Source organism: Phaseolus vulgaris, chromosome 9 (assembly GCF_000499845.2).
Source record: "Phaseolus vulgaris cultivar G19833 chromosome 9, P. vulgaris v2.0, whole genome shotgun sequence".
Taxonomy (NCBI): domain Eukaryota; kingdom Viridiplantae; phylum Streptophyta; class Magnoliopsida; order Fabales; family Fabaceae; genus Phaseolus; species Phaseolus vulgaris.
In genome coordinates, this window is record NC_023751.2 from 25,688,705 (window position 1) to 25,711,388 (window position 22,684).

The 22,684-nt window shown below is 34.2% G+C and overlaps 2 protein-coding genes across 2 annotated transcripts; both read left to right on the forward strand.

Annotated features, from left to right (window-relative positions):
- Positions 1–5,075: 5,075 nt before the first annotated feature.
- Positions 5,076–9,372, forward strand: LOC137821335 (probable serine/threonine-protein kinase WNK3). The gene is made up of 8 exons (XM_068625883.1): positions 5,076–5,486; positions 5,652–5,689; positions 5,807–6,034; positions 6,119–6,342; positions 6,452–6,609; positions 7,551–7,734; positions 7,810–7,938; positions 8,022–9,372. The coding sequence occupies exons 1-8, from the start codon at positions 5,403–5,405 to the stop codon at positions 8,765–8,767; spliced, it is 1,791 nt and encodes a 596-aa protein (XP_068481984.1). The 5' UTR covers positions 5,076–5,402; the 3' UTR covers positions 8,768–9,372.
- A 2,053-nt stretch (positions 9,373–11,425) lies between these two features.
- LOC137822331 (uncharacterized) lies at positions 11,426–13,594 on the forward strand. Its single transcript, XM_068627216.1, has one exon. It carries the CDS (start codon positions 11,426–11,428, stop codon positions 13,592–13,594), a length of 2,169 nt encoding a protein of 722 aa, XP_068483317.1.
- Positions 13,595–22,684: the final 9,090 nt, after the last annotated feature.

Genomic DNA, 22,684 nt, shown 5'->3' on the forward strand with positions numbered 1-22,684 from the left:
CTAGATGGAAGCAAAAGATTCTCTATGAATAAATCCTAAATTAGCCAACTTATCAGCACACACTTTCCCTTCACGAAAAATATGAGTAATCCTAAACTGATTTTTCCACAGTAATTAAGACAAGTATTCCATCGATTACGAAGCATCCAAGGAACATTTGTCCTAGCAGTAAACATAGCACAAACCAAGGCAGAGCCACATTCCAACCAGACATTAGTAAGTCCCAACTTTTGAGTTTTCTCCAAAACATATATAAATCCATAAATTCAGCAACCAAAGCAGTCTGGACGTCAAGAAACGCAGAGAAAACTCCAATAAACCCTCATACTCCCACGGAAAATACTTCTACAAGCGGTAAGACCTGCATAACCCCTAACAGCCCCATCAATGTTAATTTTAACCCAGTCTGGTGAAGAAAACTCTCATCTAACAGGAAGAGGACAAAGAACTTTACCAGTACGAGTATTAAGACCAAAAAACTTAATCACACTGAAATCCATCATATCATTCTTCATTGAAGTTTTAGACGACTTTCCCACTAGACAAGTTAAATCTTTAATAACTGAAATAGCCCTAGAAACCTCAATCTTATCCTGAAAACGAGCATAATTCATCATACGCCATAACATCCAAATAGAAAAAGTTATCACAGCAAGCTTAATCAATTTAACCAAAAGATTACTTCTTATTTTGCTTCTGCTTGTTTTTTTTTTCTTCTGATTGGTGTCTTGATCTGTTAACTTGTTTGCTTTCGATTTGAAGTCCCTGTTAGTTTTTGTTTGTGTATGAATGTTTGATGGTTTTTTTTTTTTTTTTGTGTTTTCATTGGTTTTGAGTTGACTGATTTTAGAAAGGTTATGAGATCTTTCGTTTGAGTAGAGTAGTTGGTATGTATACGGGTTGGATCACTTCTTAAGTGATTCATATTTTTTTTTACTGATAAAAAAAGTAAGTTTAAATTTAAGTTTATGCATATATGCAGGATTATTATCTGTCTTTCATGCCAAAAAAAAAATTCAAAAGGATTTTAAAAAGTATTTTAAAACATAGTAATTAATTATGTTAAAATAAAATTGATTATTTTGTAATAAACAAAATTAATTATTTTGTGATACACAAAATTATGTTTGTGCAATTAATTAATTATCTTATGCAAGAATCGATTATTATAAGTAAAATAATCAATTATATTAATTTCATTATCTGAAACTTAGAATACAAGGTTGGCAAATAATTGATGAGAACTATAGATAATTAATTACATTATTTATTTACTTTCTATATTCAGGTAAGAATAAATAATGTATTATTACTTATAATATGATCGAATAACTGAGTTTTTTAAAATTACTTATATAAATTTTTTTTCCAAAATTTCATAGCAGAACATGTTTCATAAAATTTCAAATCATTCTTGTTTATTTCTATTGTTATTCAAGAACTCTTCAATATCATCATATTGTAATTGGTTATAAACAATCTTTTGAAGTTTTTACTTAAAGGCATAAAATGATAACATTACATAACAATATGCTTTTAACAATATTTTTGGATAATCCATCAGATCAAGTAATATCTTTCCATATACTTTCTGAATTCTAGAGTGAATTTTTGTACACCTAAAGTTTCGTGCTTTATGAAGTAGGTTTCTACACGTGTAGTTTATATTTTTAATAGGTTGTTGACTTTCTTACAAACACTTGTTAGTAGTTTTTTAAAAATAAGAAGGTCAAATCCATATGAGTTTGAGATAATACTAAAAACTATACTACTAGACTTAAAATAATTAATAATGAAATGATATTAAATAAAAAGAACTTAAAATAAAGTTAAAACTAAACACTGTAATATTTTTAATATTTTTTAAATAAGAAAGTCAAATTAAATAGAAATATATAGTTTATAAATTTTGGAATTAGACTTCACCATCTGTTACATTAAGCTCGTTGAATAAGATTTTTCTACTTATCACAAAAACTTATAACTTATTAGCATTCATGCCTATTTTTAGACACAAACTGATATTATTATTTAATAAATGTTAGATTTTTCTTTTTATTTTTGTGTGAACTCATCAACTCTAATTGACAAGTTATGCATTCATAGGGTGCATCTACTAAGATGTTGTTATACATTATTAAGACCAAAACCTTTTACTTTTTCATATATCAACTTGTTCATTTTTTCGATTTCTTATTTCATTTGTGTATTTTTATTTTTCTTCTATCTATAGATAGATATAGATAATTTATTATAGTTTATTCACTAAGTTCGTTGAAATTTAATAGAATTTCAGCACGTATATTGTCAATCATGAAAAAGTAAATGCTGACAACTTTAAGAGATTCCTATACAATTCAAGCGACTAGTTCGAATTTATTCCATAACGTGACACTAAACACTATCATTTGGAAACATACTTAATTCAACATTCTAAAAACGAAAAATAACACTTTTCATAATTAAAATAACTATTTAACAACTATATTAATAATATAATAACACAAATTGATAATAGATTAATTAAATAAAATTGGTGCTCACTGTCTACCTTTCCATGTTGCTTTAGAATGGAAATCACAGACGAAATTTTCGTTTATTTTTCTAAAAACAATTCTTAGATTAAATATTATTATAAAACTTCACTATTAATATTCATCTATCACTACATAAAAAAAATATTATTAAAAAATAATATAAATAAATATAAAAATTGGACTAAAACTCGTATATAAATTCATTTATCTTCCACGTAATGTCGTACAGCAGTTGCAACAACATATTCTACTTCTACAGTAGATTGAGCTATGATTTCCTACCTCTTCAAAAGTCATGAAAAAATTCAGAACCAAAGTTAAAATGATAACCTAAAGTACTTTTCATATCAACACATTCAGTCCAATCACTATCAGAGTAGCCAAGAAGACTAGATTTTTTAACATAATGATATCTTACTCCAAAATCAATTGTACCCTTAAGATATTTAAGAACTTTCTTTATTGGGTGAAAATGAATTTTAATATTGTTAAGGCAAAAGTCCAACGCCTTAAGATTTTGACTAAGGGTTAAAACAATAAAATATAAAACATGGTCATACTTCGCCTATAAAAATGTTTCATCTGATATATAATATTGTGATGTCTTTTCTCATGTCTGCTAAGGCACATAGAAGATGAGATGAAACGTTCATAAAACATCAGACGATATGCATATAGACTAAGCTAATCACGTACGTCAATAAATATCAATATGCTTATTCTATGTTGTTGGGAATGTCCAACTACTAAAGATATTCATTGAAAGCATAAGTTAAAGTCAACAACAAAAGATCTCTTAGAGCTCAAGGTAAAATTGCTTCTTCTCTGCAAATTCCCTAGACTAAACATTGAAAACTTTGAAAGGGATATCTACCACATACAACTACCACAAGTAGAAAAAATTAAGCCAAGACACACTGCCTAAGGAAAGATAACTTGATCCAGTTATTGACAAGATTACGTAAATAATAAAAGAGCATTTAATGCTATTTGAAGTGCACTTAATGCATTCCAATCAAGCAAGCTCATGAGACGAAATAACTACACTAAGAAAAACTAAAGTTGATTCAATGAATACAAATATATTCATAACAATCATTTCTTCTGAGCCTACATAAACCATCTTGAAGAGAGGAAGAAAGAGAGAGACCACATTGTAAAGTGTTTAAACACTACTCAGATTTTTTGTTCCTATTTAAAGCTTCAAAGATAGCATTATTGGTGTTCAATAAGCTAACTGAGAGAAAGAGTGATTAAATTTTACATACATTTTCAAACGATTATTCTCTCGGACAAGCTTCAATGTGACCAATTGATTACCATGTATACAATTTCTTCATCTTAGCCAGGAGTGACTTGAGTAAAAAATACTCAATTAAGCCTTGAATGACTTGTGTCAATAATACTCAATGAGTTAGCCATGAATAACTACGAGACAAAGAATACTCACTTAAGTTAAAAGAGGTTTGTGTCAATAATACTCAAGGGGGTTAGTCAAGAATGTCACGTGCACAAAGAATAGTCAACATGTACTTTGCCAAAGTAGTTTGCTTAATGGAACTCAATTAGATGATTAAGAATTGGACATAATCTCTTTGATGAGACGAACTAATATAAAAATTACAAATTGTATTCTCTCTTTGTCTCTATACTTTGTATATTAATATTATCATCTATATTAACAAAGGAGAGTCACAACAATATAGGATTAGGATTAAAAGATAGTGAATTATAGGATTATTATTTTTTAATTCATTATATGAGAAATGATGCTATATATAAATAATTAATAATATGGTAAAAAAACAATTTAAATTTTAAAAAATATTTTATAAATATTGTAAGTATGAAAAAATAATAGTAAATATAACATAAAACTAAAGAATATAATAGAAGACCTAATAGGGAAGATATCTTCAATCGAGGCAACACATGAATATAAATGAACATACGGCACTAGTTAGTATTGTTTTTAACTTTATCTTAGGTTCTATTAAGTTTTTGTCGCACAAGTTTAAAATTTATTAATTTAGTTTATATAATTTAAGAAATATTTGTTTTTGTCTCTCTACCTTAATTACATTAAATATTTTACTTATATAATTAATAATTACAAGTTATTTATATATTGCAATTTTATAGTGAACATTCTATTGTTGCATAGTATTCATTTCAATAATGTTTAGACAGATAGTTTAAGATAAACTTTTTTCTAACTTAAGAAACCAAACATTAACTTTGTGTTTGAAGGACTGATAAATTTAGCTCAAATTGAAAATATTTTCTATTTTTAAATTGAGTTTGATTGTAAGAAAATGTCAAAAGCTTAAAACTAAAGTATGTAATTGGCCAAAATTTCTCAACCTAGAGACAGTAAAAGTAAAAAATAAAAAAAAAATATGATAGTTTTACTTAAGCTTATGAAATCTTATTAATAATTTTTTATATTTTTAATGATAATTAAAAAAAATGTAATATTATGTTACTTGCTTATCAAGCTAAGTGATGAATAAAAAACAAAAATGAGTAGTAGTAGCCAACGAACTTATAAATGCTATTTGACTTGGCCAGCCTAAGATATTAACAGCATGTTAGTTGCGTCTCCTTGAACCTACACTGCACCTGCACGCACCCTCCTCTTCCTCCTCCTCCTCCAAGGCCATAACGGAAACGGAGCGTTTCAATCCAAAGCACCCTACCATTTTATTTGCAGTTTTTACCCTGCCAATAACCACAACCACAACCAGAAGCAGAACCAGAGCTAGCATTGTTTTCTTGCGTTCTTCAAAATTCCAATAACAACACCCATAATTCTTGTTCCTCTTCACTTTTCCCCCATTTTCTTCCTAGCTAGGGTTTCCGCCAATGCCGACGGATTCCTCGGAGCAAGACCTCGACGATCCTGACATCGAATTCGTCGAGGTTGATCCCTCTGGTCGTTATGGTCGGGTCAGTTTCACTTCTTCCTCAATGCCGATCCTTCATGCATTCCTTTATACCCCTTCGTTTACCTTGCTGTTTAATCTAATTCTATTAATTATCGATTGATTAGTATTGCGACGTATTTTAAAACGGTACGCTTGATCTGATTTGCTTTGCTGGATTATTCTGCAGTACAAGGAAGTTTTAGGGAAAGGGGCTTTCAAGAAAGTGTATCCTTTTTCTGTTGCTGATTTTTTCCACGCTTGATTAAAATAATTAATATGCATGGATTCGTTTTGGGGGTGGGGGGATTTTTGTTTGGCCTTAACAGTGAAATGAAAATGTAGATATCGAGCGTTTGATGAATTGGAAGGTATTGAAGTGGCTTGGAATCAGATTAAGCTGGCGGATGTGTTGCGTAACTCGGAAGATTTCGAGCGACTTTATTCGGAGGTTCATTTGCTCAAGACTTTGAAGCATAAGAATATAATTAAGTTTTACAACTCATGGATTGACTCCAAGAGCGAGAACGTCAACTTCATTACTGAAATTTTCACCTCAGGAACGTTGCGCCAGTGAGTCTCTTTCCGCTTCTGTGTTGCTTTTATTTTGTGACCTTGGTGAGCTTTTTGTGTCTATGTCTGACTTTATTAATTTAGATACCGGAAGAAACATAAGCATGTTGATTTGAGAGCAGTGAAGAAATGGTCTAAGCAGATTCTGGAAGGCCTTTTCTATCTTCACAGTAATAATCCTCCGATCATTCATCGTGATCTGAAGTGTGATAACATTTTTGTCAATGGGAATCAAGGGGAGGTAAAAATTGGTGATTTAGGATTGGCGGCTATCCTCCAGCAGGCCAATTCAGCTCATAGTGTCATAGGTAACATTTCCTGTGAAATTGTTATACTCCTTATTTTTTGTTTTTCTATTGTGAACTGCTGTGGGAATCTTGTTACTGAAAGCGTCTGTAATTCTCATTATGAGCCTAGGAACTCCGGAGTTCATGGCCCCAGAACTTTACGAAGAGGAATACAACGAGCTTGTTGACATCTATGCTTTTGGTATGTGCTTGCTAGAGTTGGTAACAGTTGAGTACCCGTATGTTGAATGTGCCAATGCTGCCCAAATATACAAGAAAGTGACATCTGTGAGTTTAGCTCTTTCATCAAAATGTTGGAACTATTTTACCTTACATGTGATGCAACGCTGGTATTAGAATTGTTCATTTCGTCTAAAAGGAGATGGATGTAGTATTCAAAGCAATGAAAGCTCTTAATTTTGAGAGATTGTTGAATTTGCACGCATACAACTTAAAAACAAATATCATAGAATATTTGATATGGTATTTTTTCTTCTTCTCCAGTTCTCGAACCTGAATTTTAATTGGTTTCTAAGGAATTAGAAATGCTATTAGCACATTCTTTTGAACACACTCTATGCTATTAGCTGAAATTTGTTAGAAATCACATAATTCTATGGATCTCACTTTTTGGTTAATGAGTCTTGCTCGTGATTTTGTAACTATCAAATTTAACCAATAGCAGAGTGTGGGTACTAACGCTCCTCTTTAGGGAATAATGGTTAACACATCTTCAATAAGAATCGTGGTAGGTTTTAGCTTTGTAGGAAATTGCTAGACATCTAATCTAGATGTTTGAAGTGTACTTCAGATGTGGTTGGCATCGTTTAATGTTTAAAAATGTCGTGGAAAAAAAAACATCATTCTGAAATTTGTTTAACTCAACATTGAAAATGTTTTCTGTCTCCATAGTCTTATTCATGTTCTGTGAAAGAATCAAATAACTGTCCGTAGTCATCAGTTGAAGGGTACTCGTGATATTTTAGGGGCTTGCTTGGTTCAAGGAAACATTTTCCATCGCTATTTTCTGCTTTTCACTAATAACTATAAAAATGTTAAATTGTTTCACCTTCTCTTGTCAAAATCTTTGAAAACAGGAAACAAAGCAGAAAAAAAAAACCGTTTTTTCAATTATTAGTGAAAATAGAATCGGAAACCATTTTCTCAAACCAGCCCTTATTCTCATTTATCATCTTTATGTTTATTATTGTTGTTTCCATTCCTGGTAGGGAATAAAGCCAGCATCGTTGGCAAAAGTGATAGATCCTGAAGTTAAAGCATTTATTGAAAAGTGTATTGCTCATGTATCTGAGCGCTTGTCTGCGAAGGACCTCTTGACGGATCCCTTCCTTCAGTCAGATTATGATAATGAAAGTGTAGGCCGATCTTCAAGATCTCAAACCCATCATTCAGGTAATTATATACATTGCATCTAAATTCCCCAATTAACTATCTTATTTTGTTTACCATCTGATGTATCAAATGCAGGAAATGTTTCTCATAATCAAGCTATTGCTGTGGATACTTCTACAGAGGCAAGTAGGGAATTCACAGTGGAAGGTCAGAGGAGAGATGATAATACAATATTTTTAAAATTGAGAATTGCAGATTCCTCAGGTATTCTCTCAATTTTCTCATCTTATTTTTATCTAAAGTTTCTATTTTCTTTTTAATTGGTTCTGATGTTCATTTCCATGTAGGTCATATTCGCAATATCCACTTTCCTTTTGATACTGAAGCAGACACTTCAACCTCTGTTGCTAGTGAAATGGTTGAGGAGTTGGAACTTACTGATCAAGATGTTACAACTATTGCTAGGATGATTGACTCTGAAATTCGGTATCACATTCCTAGCTGGAATGTTAGTGAAATTCCTGTTGACAGTTATAGTCAAGATTCAGGCTATACCTCTGAAAGTAAGCCAGAGGCCTCTCCTATGAAACTCGATTCCATTTCTTCTCCTGGCAGTCTCGCATTAGAAGTATTACCTTCAGGTCGAAAGTTCTGGTCGGACTCACCAAGGGGAGTTGGTGGAAACTCTCCATTTCGTGCTGGTAGTTCAAAATTTGGTTTTGCTGCAGATGCAAACGCTGAGGAAGGCAGCCTGGCCTCGAATGGTGATATTTCAGCTGATGATCGTGTTGGTGATTGTAGTGATGAGATTGTTGATTCCCCTTCCAGTGAGAGAAGTATTAAATCAGGAGCAATCGGTGAAAAAGGTCCTCTGAAAAAAATATCTGGAAGCGTGAAAGATTCGGAAACAGAATACATCAATTTCATGGCAGCAAAACTGGAGAAGTTGTTGGATAAACAAAGAGAGGAGTTAGATGAACTAAAGAGGAAGCACGAATTAGCTGTCTCGGATCTTTTGAAGGAACTTTCTCCAGAAATTAGCCAGAAGGTTCTAAGTATATGCAACCTAGAGATGCCTCGCAGTGAAATGTAGGGCGAGGCTTGCCCTTCCTTCATCTAAATGCCCCTTTTGTGAAGTTTATGGTAGTCCCGGGTTCTTCATTTAGAAAAAGCCAAAGCTCAATTTTTAGGAGTGAAATTAAGAAGTAGATATCTTGCTTGTTGCTTGGAACTTGTAGACTGTTAATCGTTTGGTTTTCATAATTGATGCTTAAGAGAGGGTAACTTTTTAATGGTTTAAGTGTTCTTGGTATGTGATGTGAAGAATAAATGCAGCTGAAGTTGGTTGATAACTAGGGAGTGATCTTTGCAGGAGAGATTTCCTTGAGGAATGGCTTAACGTGGTCTCCAGCTTGAAGGACTCAATTCAATTGCTGTATTTACCCAACAAACACAGGGTTAAAGTAAGAAATTAGGTTTTTATAGGTCATGAAACAGGATTATATCAATTTAATATCTCATCTGTAAATAGTCTGATACAAGTAATTAAACTATAGAAAATGTATACTTGTACATATATATCTGGCTGTCGTTTCCATTTACATGCAGGTCTTTCTGGGCTTGGAGGTCAAGTACTGGAAACTTGGAATCCTTTGTTTACCCTGCCAATATATATAAACTTCATTTTAATTTTTTTTATTCTATGAAATTGATTTTTGTTACAATTAAATTTCAAGTTAAGTGTGATTATTTGATGTTTTATTTTAAAAGTAAGTTTATAGAAAAATAATATTTCTATAACAAATAAATTTTGTTTTTCACTTCTATTCTAATGTGGGTTTGAGAGTAAATCCGCTTTTATTGGAGATTGTTACGTTTCTGGTTTCAAAATGCCGAATGTGTGAATGTGTATTCTTGCTTTCTCCATCACAGTAAAATGCAATAATTCAAATAAGAACTTTATCCTCCTTTTTTATTGATAGAAAGAACTTTGAGTTAAACTATTTGATTCTGAACATTTTTAGTGTATAAATAATTAGATTATTTTTGCTACATGAAATTATTTATATAAGAAAGTAATGAGTAGACTATTGCTCAAGAAACATCAACCACTGCTATTTATTTCAATTAATATTTTTATTTAGTTGTTATTAGATAACTTTTTAAAAATATTAAAAATTACGAGGAATAAACGTAATGAAAATATTGTTAAAACTAATTCAATTAAATCTGTTTAGAGTAAAAGTACACTTTCCTTTATATTCCAAAAAAAGTACATTTAAGTATAGTTTTTATATTTCAAGGTCCTATAAATACCAGGTGAAATAGGAGAGGACAAAAGATCAAGTAAGTGGGCAATGACTAATAAAAATTATGACTTATTTTGACAAAATTATCAAAGCCATAAATTTGAATTTAAATTATAAATCATTAAAATCAATAGCTTTTTTAAACCTATGAAAATGAAATTTTAAGTTTTGCATATTGACTTTTAAGTCGCTGTTTGGTTGATTACATTTAGAAAAGACAGAATAGTCTTTCAACGAGTGAAATTTAAGGAGAATGAAAAGAGATGCATCATTTAATTATATATGTGTGTTAAGTAAAAAGAAACTCAAATGAGGAAGAAAAAAAAGAAACTAACAAAGAATTCAAATATTAAGTTAAATATTTTATTTTAATTAATGTAATATTTTTTACAAGATTTCTGTCTTTCTTTTTAATCCTCTAAATAATGTATATCTTATTTTTCTATTTCTTTTTAAAATTCTATTTTACTTTTAATAGAATTAAACGATGTAGACAGAAGCAACTGGTCTTGTTGTGGTGGATATAGGTTCCAGCAAGTGTACTTAATGTAGAGACATGAATAAAATAGCCGTCGCAATCAAAGAGTAATGAACGAAGCTGTGAAAAGGCCACGTGGAGGTCTACTTTCTCAATTGGTTATTTAACAAATCACCTCAAATAAAGACAAAAACCTGTGGTCAGGCTTCTCTACGTAACAAGTGTAATAATAGGATTAAATATATATTTTTTAAATATTATAATGTAAAATTGATTTTTTTTAAACTAAACTTTAGATCTTATAAATATTTGTAATGAAAAAATTATTGTGTACTGATAGGGTAAAACCGAGAGGTTCATGCCGAGAACTACATAGTGTAGCAATTAAGATGATTAAGTTAAAACCGAGAGGTTTTGACCGAAAGCAATAAAGACAAGAATAAAACAAATATAAAAGTTGTAAAAGCCCAATCAGATAAAAACTTGCAAGAGGGGTGCACAAATAATAAAAAAGGTGCAGAAAGAAAGCCCAAGAGTAAAGGGAAAGCCCATTAAAGAAACTCTATAAATAGGAGTTCAGAGATAGAAAGAGGTAAGAGTGATTTTATCTGATGAACGTAAAACCTTTGCTGACTTTGGCATCAGAGCGACTTGCAGGTACCCCCCACCTGTTGTGAGGAGAAGCCGAGAGCACCAGCCGAGAGCACCAGCCGAGAGGAGAAGCCGAGGGCACCAGCCGAGAGGAGAAGCCGAGGGCACCAGCCGAGAGGAGAAGCCGAGAGCACCAGCCGAGAGGAAAAGCAAAGAGTTTCCATCAAGGAGTACCCGGCCCAAGATAGTATTCAGCCCAAGATTGAAGGATTAGTCTTGATTAACCCATTTCAAGTGTTCTTGGTCCTTGTTGTAAGAACATTTTGGCGCCCACCGTGGGGCCGAGGGTCAATTGAGAAGGGTTAAAGACAAGATGAGTCAAGGAGGAGAACAAGGTGGAGATCGGGAAGACAATGTTAACATGCCAATGGCAATGTTGGTCCAATTACAAAAAGAATTCGAGATGTTAAAAAAGAATAATGAAGAAGAATTGAGTATGTTAAGGGCCGAAAACGCACACATGAGGAGAAAGTTACAAGAGGAAACGGCTTTGAATTCATCTTTCGAAACTGTCCAACCGGGGATACAAGTGAACGAGAGGATATATAATGAAAATTCTCAAACCAGAAGAAGATGGCTTGAAAACTCTGGGGTTTGTGCAGGAACATCTTCCAGAAAACATCCGTTTTATGATGTTATAGTCGATACTCCGTTGCCTGACAACTGGAAGAACTTAACCATTGACAAATATGATGGAAGTACGGATCCTGATGAGCATATTGCAATATATACTACTCAAATCAGCTTGTATACATGGAATGATGATGTTATGTGCAGAGTATTTCCTACAACTCTGAAAGGGGCAGCATTGAGTTGGTTTACACGCCTCCCACCTTTGAGTATAGATTGTTTTGATACGTTGATAGAAAAGTTCGGTGCTCAATTTGCAACTAGTCGTCCCCATCATTTAACGTCAATCGCCTTAGTGAACATAAGACAAGAGAAAGGAGAGTCTTTAAGAATGTTCATGGAACGTTTTGGGAAGGTTGCTTTGGGAATCCGAAATCTTAGTCCAGAGGTCACCATGCATCATATGATAACGGCATTAAAACCGGGACCATTTGCCGATAGTCTTTGCAAGAAACCTGCGATCAATCTGGATGAACTAAGGCAACGGGCATCAAAATTTATGCAAATGGAAGAATTAAGGGAGTTTCGAAATCAAGTAAGGGTTGATGGAGGCGAGAAGAGGGTGACAGAAAAAGAACACCCGCCTGTTGCAAGAAGAGCCCGAGAAGAATTCAGAAGCCGAAAATTCCAACAATACACACCTTTGAATGCAAACAGAGCTAGAGTTTTACAAGAAGCTATGGCAACAGAAATAATACCACCACTACGAAAAGCACGAACACCAGAAAGAGCAGATCATACCAAGCATTACGAGTATCATAAAAATCATGGCCATCATACAGAAGAATGCATCGGGTTGAAGGATAGAATAGAAGAATTAATTCAAGCTGGACAGTTGAAACGCTTCGTCCAAGGAGGAAATGTGAGAATAAGGTTAAGTCCTGAGAGAGGATCGAGAGGGGGAGAAATGGGCCAGAGAAGAGTAGAAAGATTTGAAAGAAGAGTTGAAAAAAGAAGTGATAGAAGAGATGGAAGGCTAGAAAGAAGAAGTGATAGGGATCATCAAAACACTCAGTCAGTAAGGCAGAGTAGGGAACGAAGTCTGGGTAGGCCGGTCAGAGGATTTATAAACACAATTTCAGGAGATTTTTCAGGAAAGGAATCCTCATCAGCAAGAAAACAACATTGGAGAAGCATCAGAACAATTAATCATATTTTCAAAAGAAGAACCTTGCCACCAATGCTTTTCACAGATGAAGATTTTCAAGAGATTGATCCCAATCACGATGACCCTATGGTGATAACGGTAGAAATAGCCGAATATGCTGTTATGAAAACCTTAGTTGATCAGGGGAGTTCAGTTGATATCTTGTTTTGGGATACTTTCAAAAGATTACATTTAAGAGAAGAGGATATAGTACCTTTCCGAGAGCAGATCATTGGCTTCTCGGGAGAAAGAGTTAACACTAAGGGGTACATTGATTTGATGACCACGTTTGGAAGAGGCAATAAAACTAAAAAAATCAAAATCAGATATTTGGTGGTGGATGCTACTACATCATATAATGTGTTGTTAGGACGATCCTCTTTGAATAAACTGGGAGCAATAGTTTCAACACCGCATTTGGCTATGAAGTTCCCAACAGAAAAAGGTGAGATAGCAACGGTTTATGTCAATCAAAAGGATGCTCGGGAGTGTTATGCAACAGGTTTAAAGATGAATTTAAGAGCAAACCATGATACTGAAAGAATGGTGGCAATGGCCGACTTGGACCCAAGAATAAATGACGAAAGGATAGAGCCAAAAGAAGAGACCACAGCTGTGGTATTGGGTCAAGACGAGAAGCAATGTACTTATGTAAGTGGAAGTTTGCCAAAAGAGTTGTTAAGTAAATTCATCAGTGTTACGTAACAACAAGGATTTATTTGCTTGGAAACCATCTGATATACCTGGGATTGATCCGAAAGTAGTTTGTCATAAATTGTCTGTATGTCAAGAAGCAAGACCGGTCTCTCAAAAAAGAAGAAAGTTAGGAGAAGAAAGACGAAAAGCGGCAATAGAAGAAACCGAGAAGTTAATGCAAGCTGGTTTCATAAAAGAGGCTCAATACACAACATGGTTATCCAATGTAGTGCTTGTCAAAAAACCAAATGGAAAGTGGAGAATGTGCACAGACTATACAGACTTAAACAAAGCTTGCCCGAAAGATACATACCCACTACCCAACATAGACCGGCTAGTGGATGGGGCGTCTGGACAAGAGATGATGAGCTTTCTTGATGCCTATTCAGGGTATAATCAAATACAAATGTATGAGCCAGATGTTCCAAAAACGGCTTTCACCACAGACACTGCGAATTATTGTTATAAAGTCATGCCTTTTGGTTTGAAGAATGCTGAAGCAACATATCAAAGGTTGATGGACAAGGTGTTTAAGGATCAGATTGGAAAAAATATGGAGGTGTATGTTGATGATATGGTTGTGAAATCAGGGGAGATAGAGAAACACTTGGAAGACCTTGAGGAGGTGTTTGCACAGATAAGAAAATACGAAATTCGGCTTAATCCAGAAAAATGCGTTTTTGGGGTAAGAGGTGGAAAATTTCTAGGTTTTATGTTGACAAACAGAGGCATTGAAGCAAACCCCGACAAGTGCGAAGCAATAATGAAGATGGGAAGCCCAAAGAATTTGAAGGAGGTACAAAGACTAGTGGGAAAACTCAACTCATTATCGAGATTTCTACCAGTTCTTGCCGAAAAAACCAAACCAATAGTAAACTTGCTAAAAAAATCTGAAACCTTTGAGTGGGATGAGCGGTGTGAGCGAGCCTTTTCTCAAATCAAAACTATAGTGGCCGAACCACCAATCTTGGTTAAACCAGTGTCAACCCAACCCATCATAGTCTACCTAGCCACCTCAGCTGAAGCCATAGGAGCAGCCTTGATTCAAGAAACCCCAGAGCAAAAACCAATATATTTTGTGAGTAGATCCCTACAGAGTGCCGAAACTAGATATCCCAAAATTGAAAAAGTAGCCTTAACCCTGGTGTATACTGCGAGACGTCTTCGGCCATATTTTCAGAATCATCAGATAATTGTGAGAACAGATTACCCAATATCCAAAATTTTGAGAAAACCCGAACTTGCAGGTAGGATGGTGACGTGGACGATGGAGCTATCAGAATATGGAATCAAGTACGAGCCAAGAGGACCTATCAAAGCCCAATCCCTTGCGGATTTCATTATTCAAATGCCGACAACAACACAGCAGGAGCACTGGACATTGTATGTAGATGGAGCATCAAGCAAAAGAGGCAGCGGAGCAGGAATAGTGCTTGAAGGACCAGACAACTTCCAGGTGGAGATGGCACTAAGATTTGAGTTCAGAACATCCAACAACCAAGCCGAATATGAAGCTCTTGTTGCAGGGTTACTATTGGCCAGAGACATGGGAGTTGAAAACGTCATTTGCAAAAGTGACTCTCAACTTTCGGTGGGACAGGTGCAGGGACAGTATCAGGTAAAAGATCCATTACTGATGAAATATTGTCATAAAGTGTTAAATATTATGCAATGTTTTAATAAGGCCGAAATGAAATATATTCCAAGAGAACTAAACATGAAAGCAGACTCATTATCCAAGTTAGCAAGTCAACAACGACAGGGCCAACACAACTCCATCATACAGCAAACTCTTAGTCAGCCAACAGTGAGTGTGGAAGAATGCTTGAACATTGCAACCTCAAAAGATGAATGGATGAAGACTTACGTAGAAGTAATAAAGAGCCAAGAACAAGGTGTTGAACCGGATGCAAGAATGGCAAAGAAAGCAGCTAGTTTTGTGTTGATTGGTGAAGAATTATACAAAAGAGGATACTCTGTGCCTTTGTTAAAATGTCTTTCAAATGAACAAGCTGAATATGTAATTAAAGAGCTTCATGAAGGAATTTGTGGGCTACATTGCGGAGCTCGAACAATGGCAACAAAGGTTTGTAGAGCCGGTTACTATTGACCGACAATCCGAGAAGATTGTGAATTTTATGTCAAGGCATGCAAAAAATGTCAAGAATTTGGAAGTCTAAATCACATACCAGCACAAGAGTTGCACGAAATCGTTTCCCCATGGCCATTTGCAAAATGGGGAATGGATATACTTGGACCATTCCCACTTGGACGAGGACAAACTAAGTTCATGATAGTAGCTGTCGACTACTTTACAAAGTGGATAGAAGCAGAAGCGTTAACTAAGATAACAGCTCAACAGGTCCAATCGTTTGTATGGAAAAATATAATATGTCGATTCGGAATCCCGCACACCATTATAACTGACAATGGCAGACAATTCATTGACAAAAAACTTATGGAATTTTATGCAGATTTGGGGATCAAAGCAACGAGCACGTCAGTTGAGCACCCACAAACAAATGGACAAGCTGAAGTCGCGAACAAAGTTATTCTCGGACAGTTAAAGAAGAGGTTAGGAAGTGCTAAAGGACTATGGGCTGAGAAGTTGCCAGAAATATTATGGGCATACATATGCACACCGCAAACATCAACAGGAGAAACACCATTTAATCTTACATACGGAACAGATGCAATGTTACCAGTAGAAGTTACCGAACCAACATTACGAAGGCAAATGGAAGATTGGAATATCAACAATGAATGCTTAAGAACTGACCTTGATCTTATTGAAGAACTCAGAGAATGAGCAAAAATAAAGGAAGCAGCAGTAAAAAGAAGAGCAATGAAAAGGTTTAATGCGAAAGTAAAGTTCAGGGATTTTAAGGAAGGAGATTTGGTCTGGAGAATGCGTACTGATGCTCGAAAAGATCCACGACATGGAAAGTTGGCAGCCAACTGGGAAGGACCATTCAGGATAATGGAAAACTTACACAACGGAGCTTATAGATTAGAAACTCTAGAAGAAAAAGTGATACCGAATACATGGAATGCGAGTCATTTAAAGTTCTATTTTAGTTGAAACAGATGTAAGCCAGAAACTTGTATACATATCGATTATCTAATCAAGAAGAATTATCCAGTAACATCATCTTATTAGACTCATGCTTTTCTTTTCGGTCTTGGACGCTTTTCACTTCAGGTGAAATCCCTCCCGAAAAAATAGAACACCATTCTTTTTGGGCTTGGATGATTTCACTTCAGGTGAAATCCCTCCCGACAAAATTAGACATAATTCTTTTCGGTCTTGGATGCTTTCACTCCAGGTGAAATCCCTCCCGAAAAAGGTGGTCTTCGATTCTTTTTTCAATTGGTTCACAAGACATCTCCAAGCAATAGATATAAAACCGAGAGGTTCATGGCGTTTTCACTCAAACGTTGGCAACTAAAGGCAAAAGTTACATCTATCCACGCACGTCTACATTTTTGGTTACTTTAAAAGTAATACAAACTGAAAAGTAGCAACAATACCAAGGCAATACAAAACTGAAAAATAAACCTTAATGGTTAATAATAAAAACCAAATAATACTCTTGTCACGTTTCTAAATTAAATATTTAACAGCGTTTAACTAAAATAGTTCAAAGTACAGTCCTCACATCGTTCGACCAAAAGGTTTATCATACAACCAAGAAGACCAAACCGATAAGTTCTAAACATTTAGCACAGAGCCGAACGTAGGAATCAACAAATAATACCAAGTAAATAACAAATAACTTAAGGAATAATATTCGTTAGTTTCTAATAAGATTCCATGGAGACATTACAAAAAGGATTCAAAACTTCCACATATACGTTCGACATTTCAACACCAAAACAGCCTCCTCATATAAACTAAGGCACTATAAACAAAACATTAACATCTACATCTGCCTAGTTTTCGATATTGATATCTTCGGCATCATTATCCGGAATTTCATTCGCAGGAATTAGTTCACCATTATAAAAATCCTTTTTAACATCAAAATTCCCTTCATCAATAGGAATCTTATAGAAATATTTTGCTTGTTGAAGATCCTTTTCGAAGCCCAGCTTATGTTGTTCAAAGATAAAGCTTTCGGCTTCAAAAACATTGGTCCTCAGCTGATGTATCTCCTCATCCATAGCTTTGATGGTGTTTTTGTCGGAATCATTTGCAGAAGATAAAGCCGATACCTTATCATTCAAACCTTGATTTTCTTTACACAGTCGAACATTCTCTTCAACAGATTTAAAGTTCTCGTTCTCCAAATCAGAAATTTTCTTCTCAAGACCTTCTATTTCAACTTCTCGTTCCATTTTCTGCTTTTTAATCTCTTCTAACTGCACCGATAAAGAGCTCATTTTTTCTCTATACTCAGCAAAATCATTCTTCAATTTGTCAAACTCAGATAACGCCACACAGTTCCCATTCTTCTCCTTCAACATCTTTCCAATCAAAAGATTTCTGCTTGACAATTCAATAACAGAATCTGCCAAAGAAGCAACATCCATAGTCTTCAGCATGTTATAAGACGATTCACCAAAAGATGTCTGAACAAACTTCGCATACTTCGTTGTAGCACTAAATATCATTTCCGAGAGAGGTTCGGAAGAAACATGTTCACTCTGACGATGGCGCCGAGAAGACGAATGCGACCTCTTGTTATTCCTATCACGCTTTTTTGATTTCTTTGAAGGACCAGCAGCCTCAACATGGCTTACCGGATCAACTGCTTCCACATTCACAATAGGTTCCACGACTTCTTCCACCACAGGGTTCACCACATTTTCACGACGGGGAGTTACATCACCCACCTTGTTCAGCAATTTCGAAAAATACGAGCGAGCTTTCGGATTAGTGCTCGCCATCAAAGCTGAAAATCAATAAAACATTTAGCTAAGTTAAAAGTTTTATCCTAAAAAGAGCAAAAATGTGGAACAACCACATACCAATCAGATCTTCTCGAGGATTTGGTGAAGTATACAGTTGTAGCAAGGCGCGAGTGGGAACCTGGTACGAGAGCCGACTAAAAACCTCAATAACATGACGATCGGCAACACCCATTGAATGAAACGAAATAGAGTTAAACTTCACAGGATCTTTTGTCCAATACAGGGGGAACCTTGGAGAATCTCCATCAAAAAAATACTCTCTTCCTACAGGCTCTATTAGAATCTTAAAAAAACTGCCCTTAAAATCTTTATATGACGATGTAAAAGGTTTAAGAAAACAAACATTGGATTTACTAATAAGGGATAACCACCCTGGCCGCTTCCCAGGCCGAGAGCTATAATAATAGAAGAAGGAAGCAGGACTAGGAGAAAGTGATAATAATTTACACAAAATACTAAATGCTTGCATCGCAGCCCAACCATTCGGATGAAGCTGAGTAGGCGCGACATTAAGGAACTTAAGGACACCTATTTGAAAGTTGTTCAAAGGCAACCGAATATGAAGATCTCTAAAAAAGCAAGCATAAAAATAAAAAAACTCATGACTATCACCCTCTCGACCATGACAAACATTGTCGGCATCTCCAACACGCCGAAAAGAAATAATATCATTGTCAATGTCAGAATAATAAATCTGGGAATGGGAAAGGAAACTACGAAGTTCGATAGCAGAACGATATTTGGACAAATACTCTCGGACTTTAGGATTAACCCATTGGTAACCTGGACGAAGATTTCTCTGAGGCAATACAATGCCGAATTCTTGAGGAGCATCAACAGCCGGTGCTCCATTTGAATCATTCATACAAGAAGGGGTAGCAGATGAAGACTTGGAGTCTTGGCGATCCTCTTCTCGCACCACTCGCCCAGTTGATTCACCACCCGCGCTTGAAAAATCATCAGAAGCAGAAAAACTTGAAAGAGACATTACCTTTGCACGAACTGGTTACAGATTGAAAGAAAGCTGCTTTTCTCAATACACAACGAAACACATTCGTAAAAATTTAGAAGAAGACCCTATTTATAACCCAAAGTTACACCCTAGAATTTGAAACGTTGCAAGCAATCTGAAACCGTTCAAAAAGGTATAATCTAACGGTTGCAACAAGAAGTTCACGTCAAATCGCCTTAACTCAGCAAGTTAAGGCACAAAAACCGAGGCATTCAATATCAAATCAAATCAAATGTCAAATATACTATAATTTATTAAGACATGAATATTTTACAAGACCTTAAAATATTTCTGTCTTGGGGGGCTAGTGTACTGATAGGGTAAAACCGAGAGGTTCATGCCGAGAACTACATAGTGTAGCAATTAAGATGATTAAGTTAAAACCGAGAGGTTTTGACCGAAAGCAATAAAGACAAGAATAAAACAAATATAAAAGTTGTAAAAGCCCAATCAGATAAAAACTTGCAAGAGGGGTGCACAAATAATAAAAAAGGTGCAGAAAGAAAGCCCAAGAGTAAAGGGAAAGCCCATTAAAGAAACTCTATAAATAGGAGTTCAGAGATAGAAAGAGGTAAGAGTGATTTTATCTGATGAACGTAAAACCTTTGCTGACTTTGGCATCGGAGCGACTTGCAGGTACCCCCCACCTGTTGTGAGGAGAAGCCGAGAGCACCAGCCGAGAGGAGAAGCCGAGAGCACCAGCCGAGAGGAGAAGCCGAGGGCACCAGCCGAGAGGAGAAGCCGAGAGCACCAGCCGAGAGGAAAAGCAAAGAGTTTCCATCAAGGAGTACCCGACCCAAGATAGTATTCAGCCCAAGATTGAAGGATTAGTCTTGATTAACCCATTTCAAGTGTTCTTGGTCCTTGTTGTAAGAACATATTGAAATGGATTTTTTTTTTTAAATTTAACAATAATTTATTTCAATAATTTTTTTACCTGAATTTTAACATAAAGTTTAATCCGGATATCTTATTAAATATTTATAAATAATTTAATAGTACTCTAATAATAAAATTTTCTGTTATAAGCAATTTTAAGACTAAAACGTAATATGCTAAATCATAAAAGAGAATCTTCCCTTCTTTTTTATGAATAGTTTCTTAAGGATAGAGGAATATCTATATCAAGCTTTTTTTACCTTTCATTTGATTTTTAAAATCTTCAGTGAATACTAAGGAGTATAAGAAGAATAGAGGAGAAAGAGCGAGTATGAGAAGAATGAAGGAGGAACAATTGAGAAATTAAAGACAATTGTTATTACTAGTTTTAGGGATTATTTAGGTTATTTCAGTTTATTTGAATACAATACATTTTATATATATATATATATTATCATCTTGACCATATTAGTTTTATTATATTTTTATTTTTTTAAATATATATAAGTTTCCATTCACTTTTAAACATTATATATCTGCAATGAATAGTAAGGATAAATGAGTAATCTCAACACCACCCTCCAATCATAGTTGTTTAAAAGATTTACGTATAACTCTCTTCGTGTCATTCTTTACTACTCTTTCCATGCACTTGACAATGATTATTTTCGAGTAAAATTTATCTCTACATTATCCATCAACTTCCATGTTAGTTGTCGTTCCACATCCAAATTAAAATAATTCTAGTGTAGATTGTTTAATGCAATGTTAAACCGTCTAATGCAGTGTTAGACCGTCTAATACAATGTTGGACTATCTAACACTTAAAAAGATGATAATATGAATAAGGTTAGTTGATCTTAAGTTGTCTCCCAATGAATTCAAGTGTAAATAGTTAAATAGTGTTTGAAACTTATATGCAAGCAATAAAAGTTAGAAATAACAGTAAAATAAAGGAGGGTTGTGATTGTTTGGGCAGAAAAAATAAAAGACATAGAAAAATGATAAAGATAGCATGTTGACTCTCAAGTTCATTCACTACTGAATTCGTCATTGGTTATCCTAAGATTATCATTATTTCAATTCTCACACAGAGTTAAACTTAATCAAACACACGTAAATCAAATTCAACAAAATTTTATCAGCAAAACAAGTATATATTAACATATTCAGTATCTCACTCGTTTCCAAACGTTTACTCATGAGATGTTTATCTTATACCTTTTAAATTAAGAAAACAAGAAATTGATTAAAATTAAGCAAGCTAACCAAAAACTTCAATTAAAGAAAAGAACTAAATTCTCAACATGCATTAAAAAATAATTCCTTTAACAAAAACTAGAATTCAAAAAGATCATATCGTCTAGCACAATTTGGTACAACAAATTGAAGAATAAAACTTTATTGAATAGAAAGCTCACAATTCATTAAAAAATTACAAGAGAATCACCCCGAAAAGTTTAGTCTTCCATGCAGACAAAAACAATAAAATTATAGAAAGGAAATGAATCTAGGTCTAAAGTGTATTTTTTTCCCTCTGAAAATCTATTTATAGGTCTCTTTTCTTCATGGATTTGAGATCCAAATGTTGTCCCATATATTTTCTTTCAATCCTTTAATACAATTTATTTCCTTCTTTGTTACATATTATCTTGAAGATATGTTATTTCCAATTGTTTCAAATTTTGTTCTCACTTATCTTGCATATATGCAATTTGGATTTTCATTAATTAGGCCTAACATAATCGAATTTGTTGCAAGAGAAGAGATAGTGCAAATTTGCTTTGAAGGAAATTTGCTTTATATCAACTAAGAATTGCAGATGATTATCTTTGTAAAAATTCTGAAGAATATCTACGCAATAGATTTGATCAAATTGGGAATTTGTTTCTTCAAAAAGTAAGAGAATCATATAATCCATGTCTTTCCTCTGAGTTGTAGATAGGATTTTCTAATGAAACCGTCTAGGAAGATCATGAAGTCAAGTTTAACCAATAAGCTCAAGTAAAGTCCAATTATTCGTGATTGGATAAATCTTATTTAGAACCATGTATTTATATTCTCCATTACAGTTTAAGAAAGCCAAGTGTAAATAGAAATGTACTCATCACATATTTATTATTTTAAAATATACAGAATTTATGTTAGCTTCAGTATGAATATTTCAAAATAAAAATTCTTTTAAGAACACATCCTTCCCATTCAATTAAATTCAACTACATATTTTAAAAAAAATGTGTAAGTAGTTTTATAAACCTATATGAATAGGACTGTGGAGCAACAAAAGTAAACAA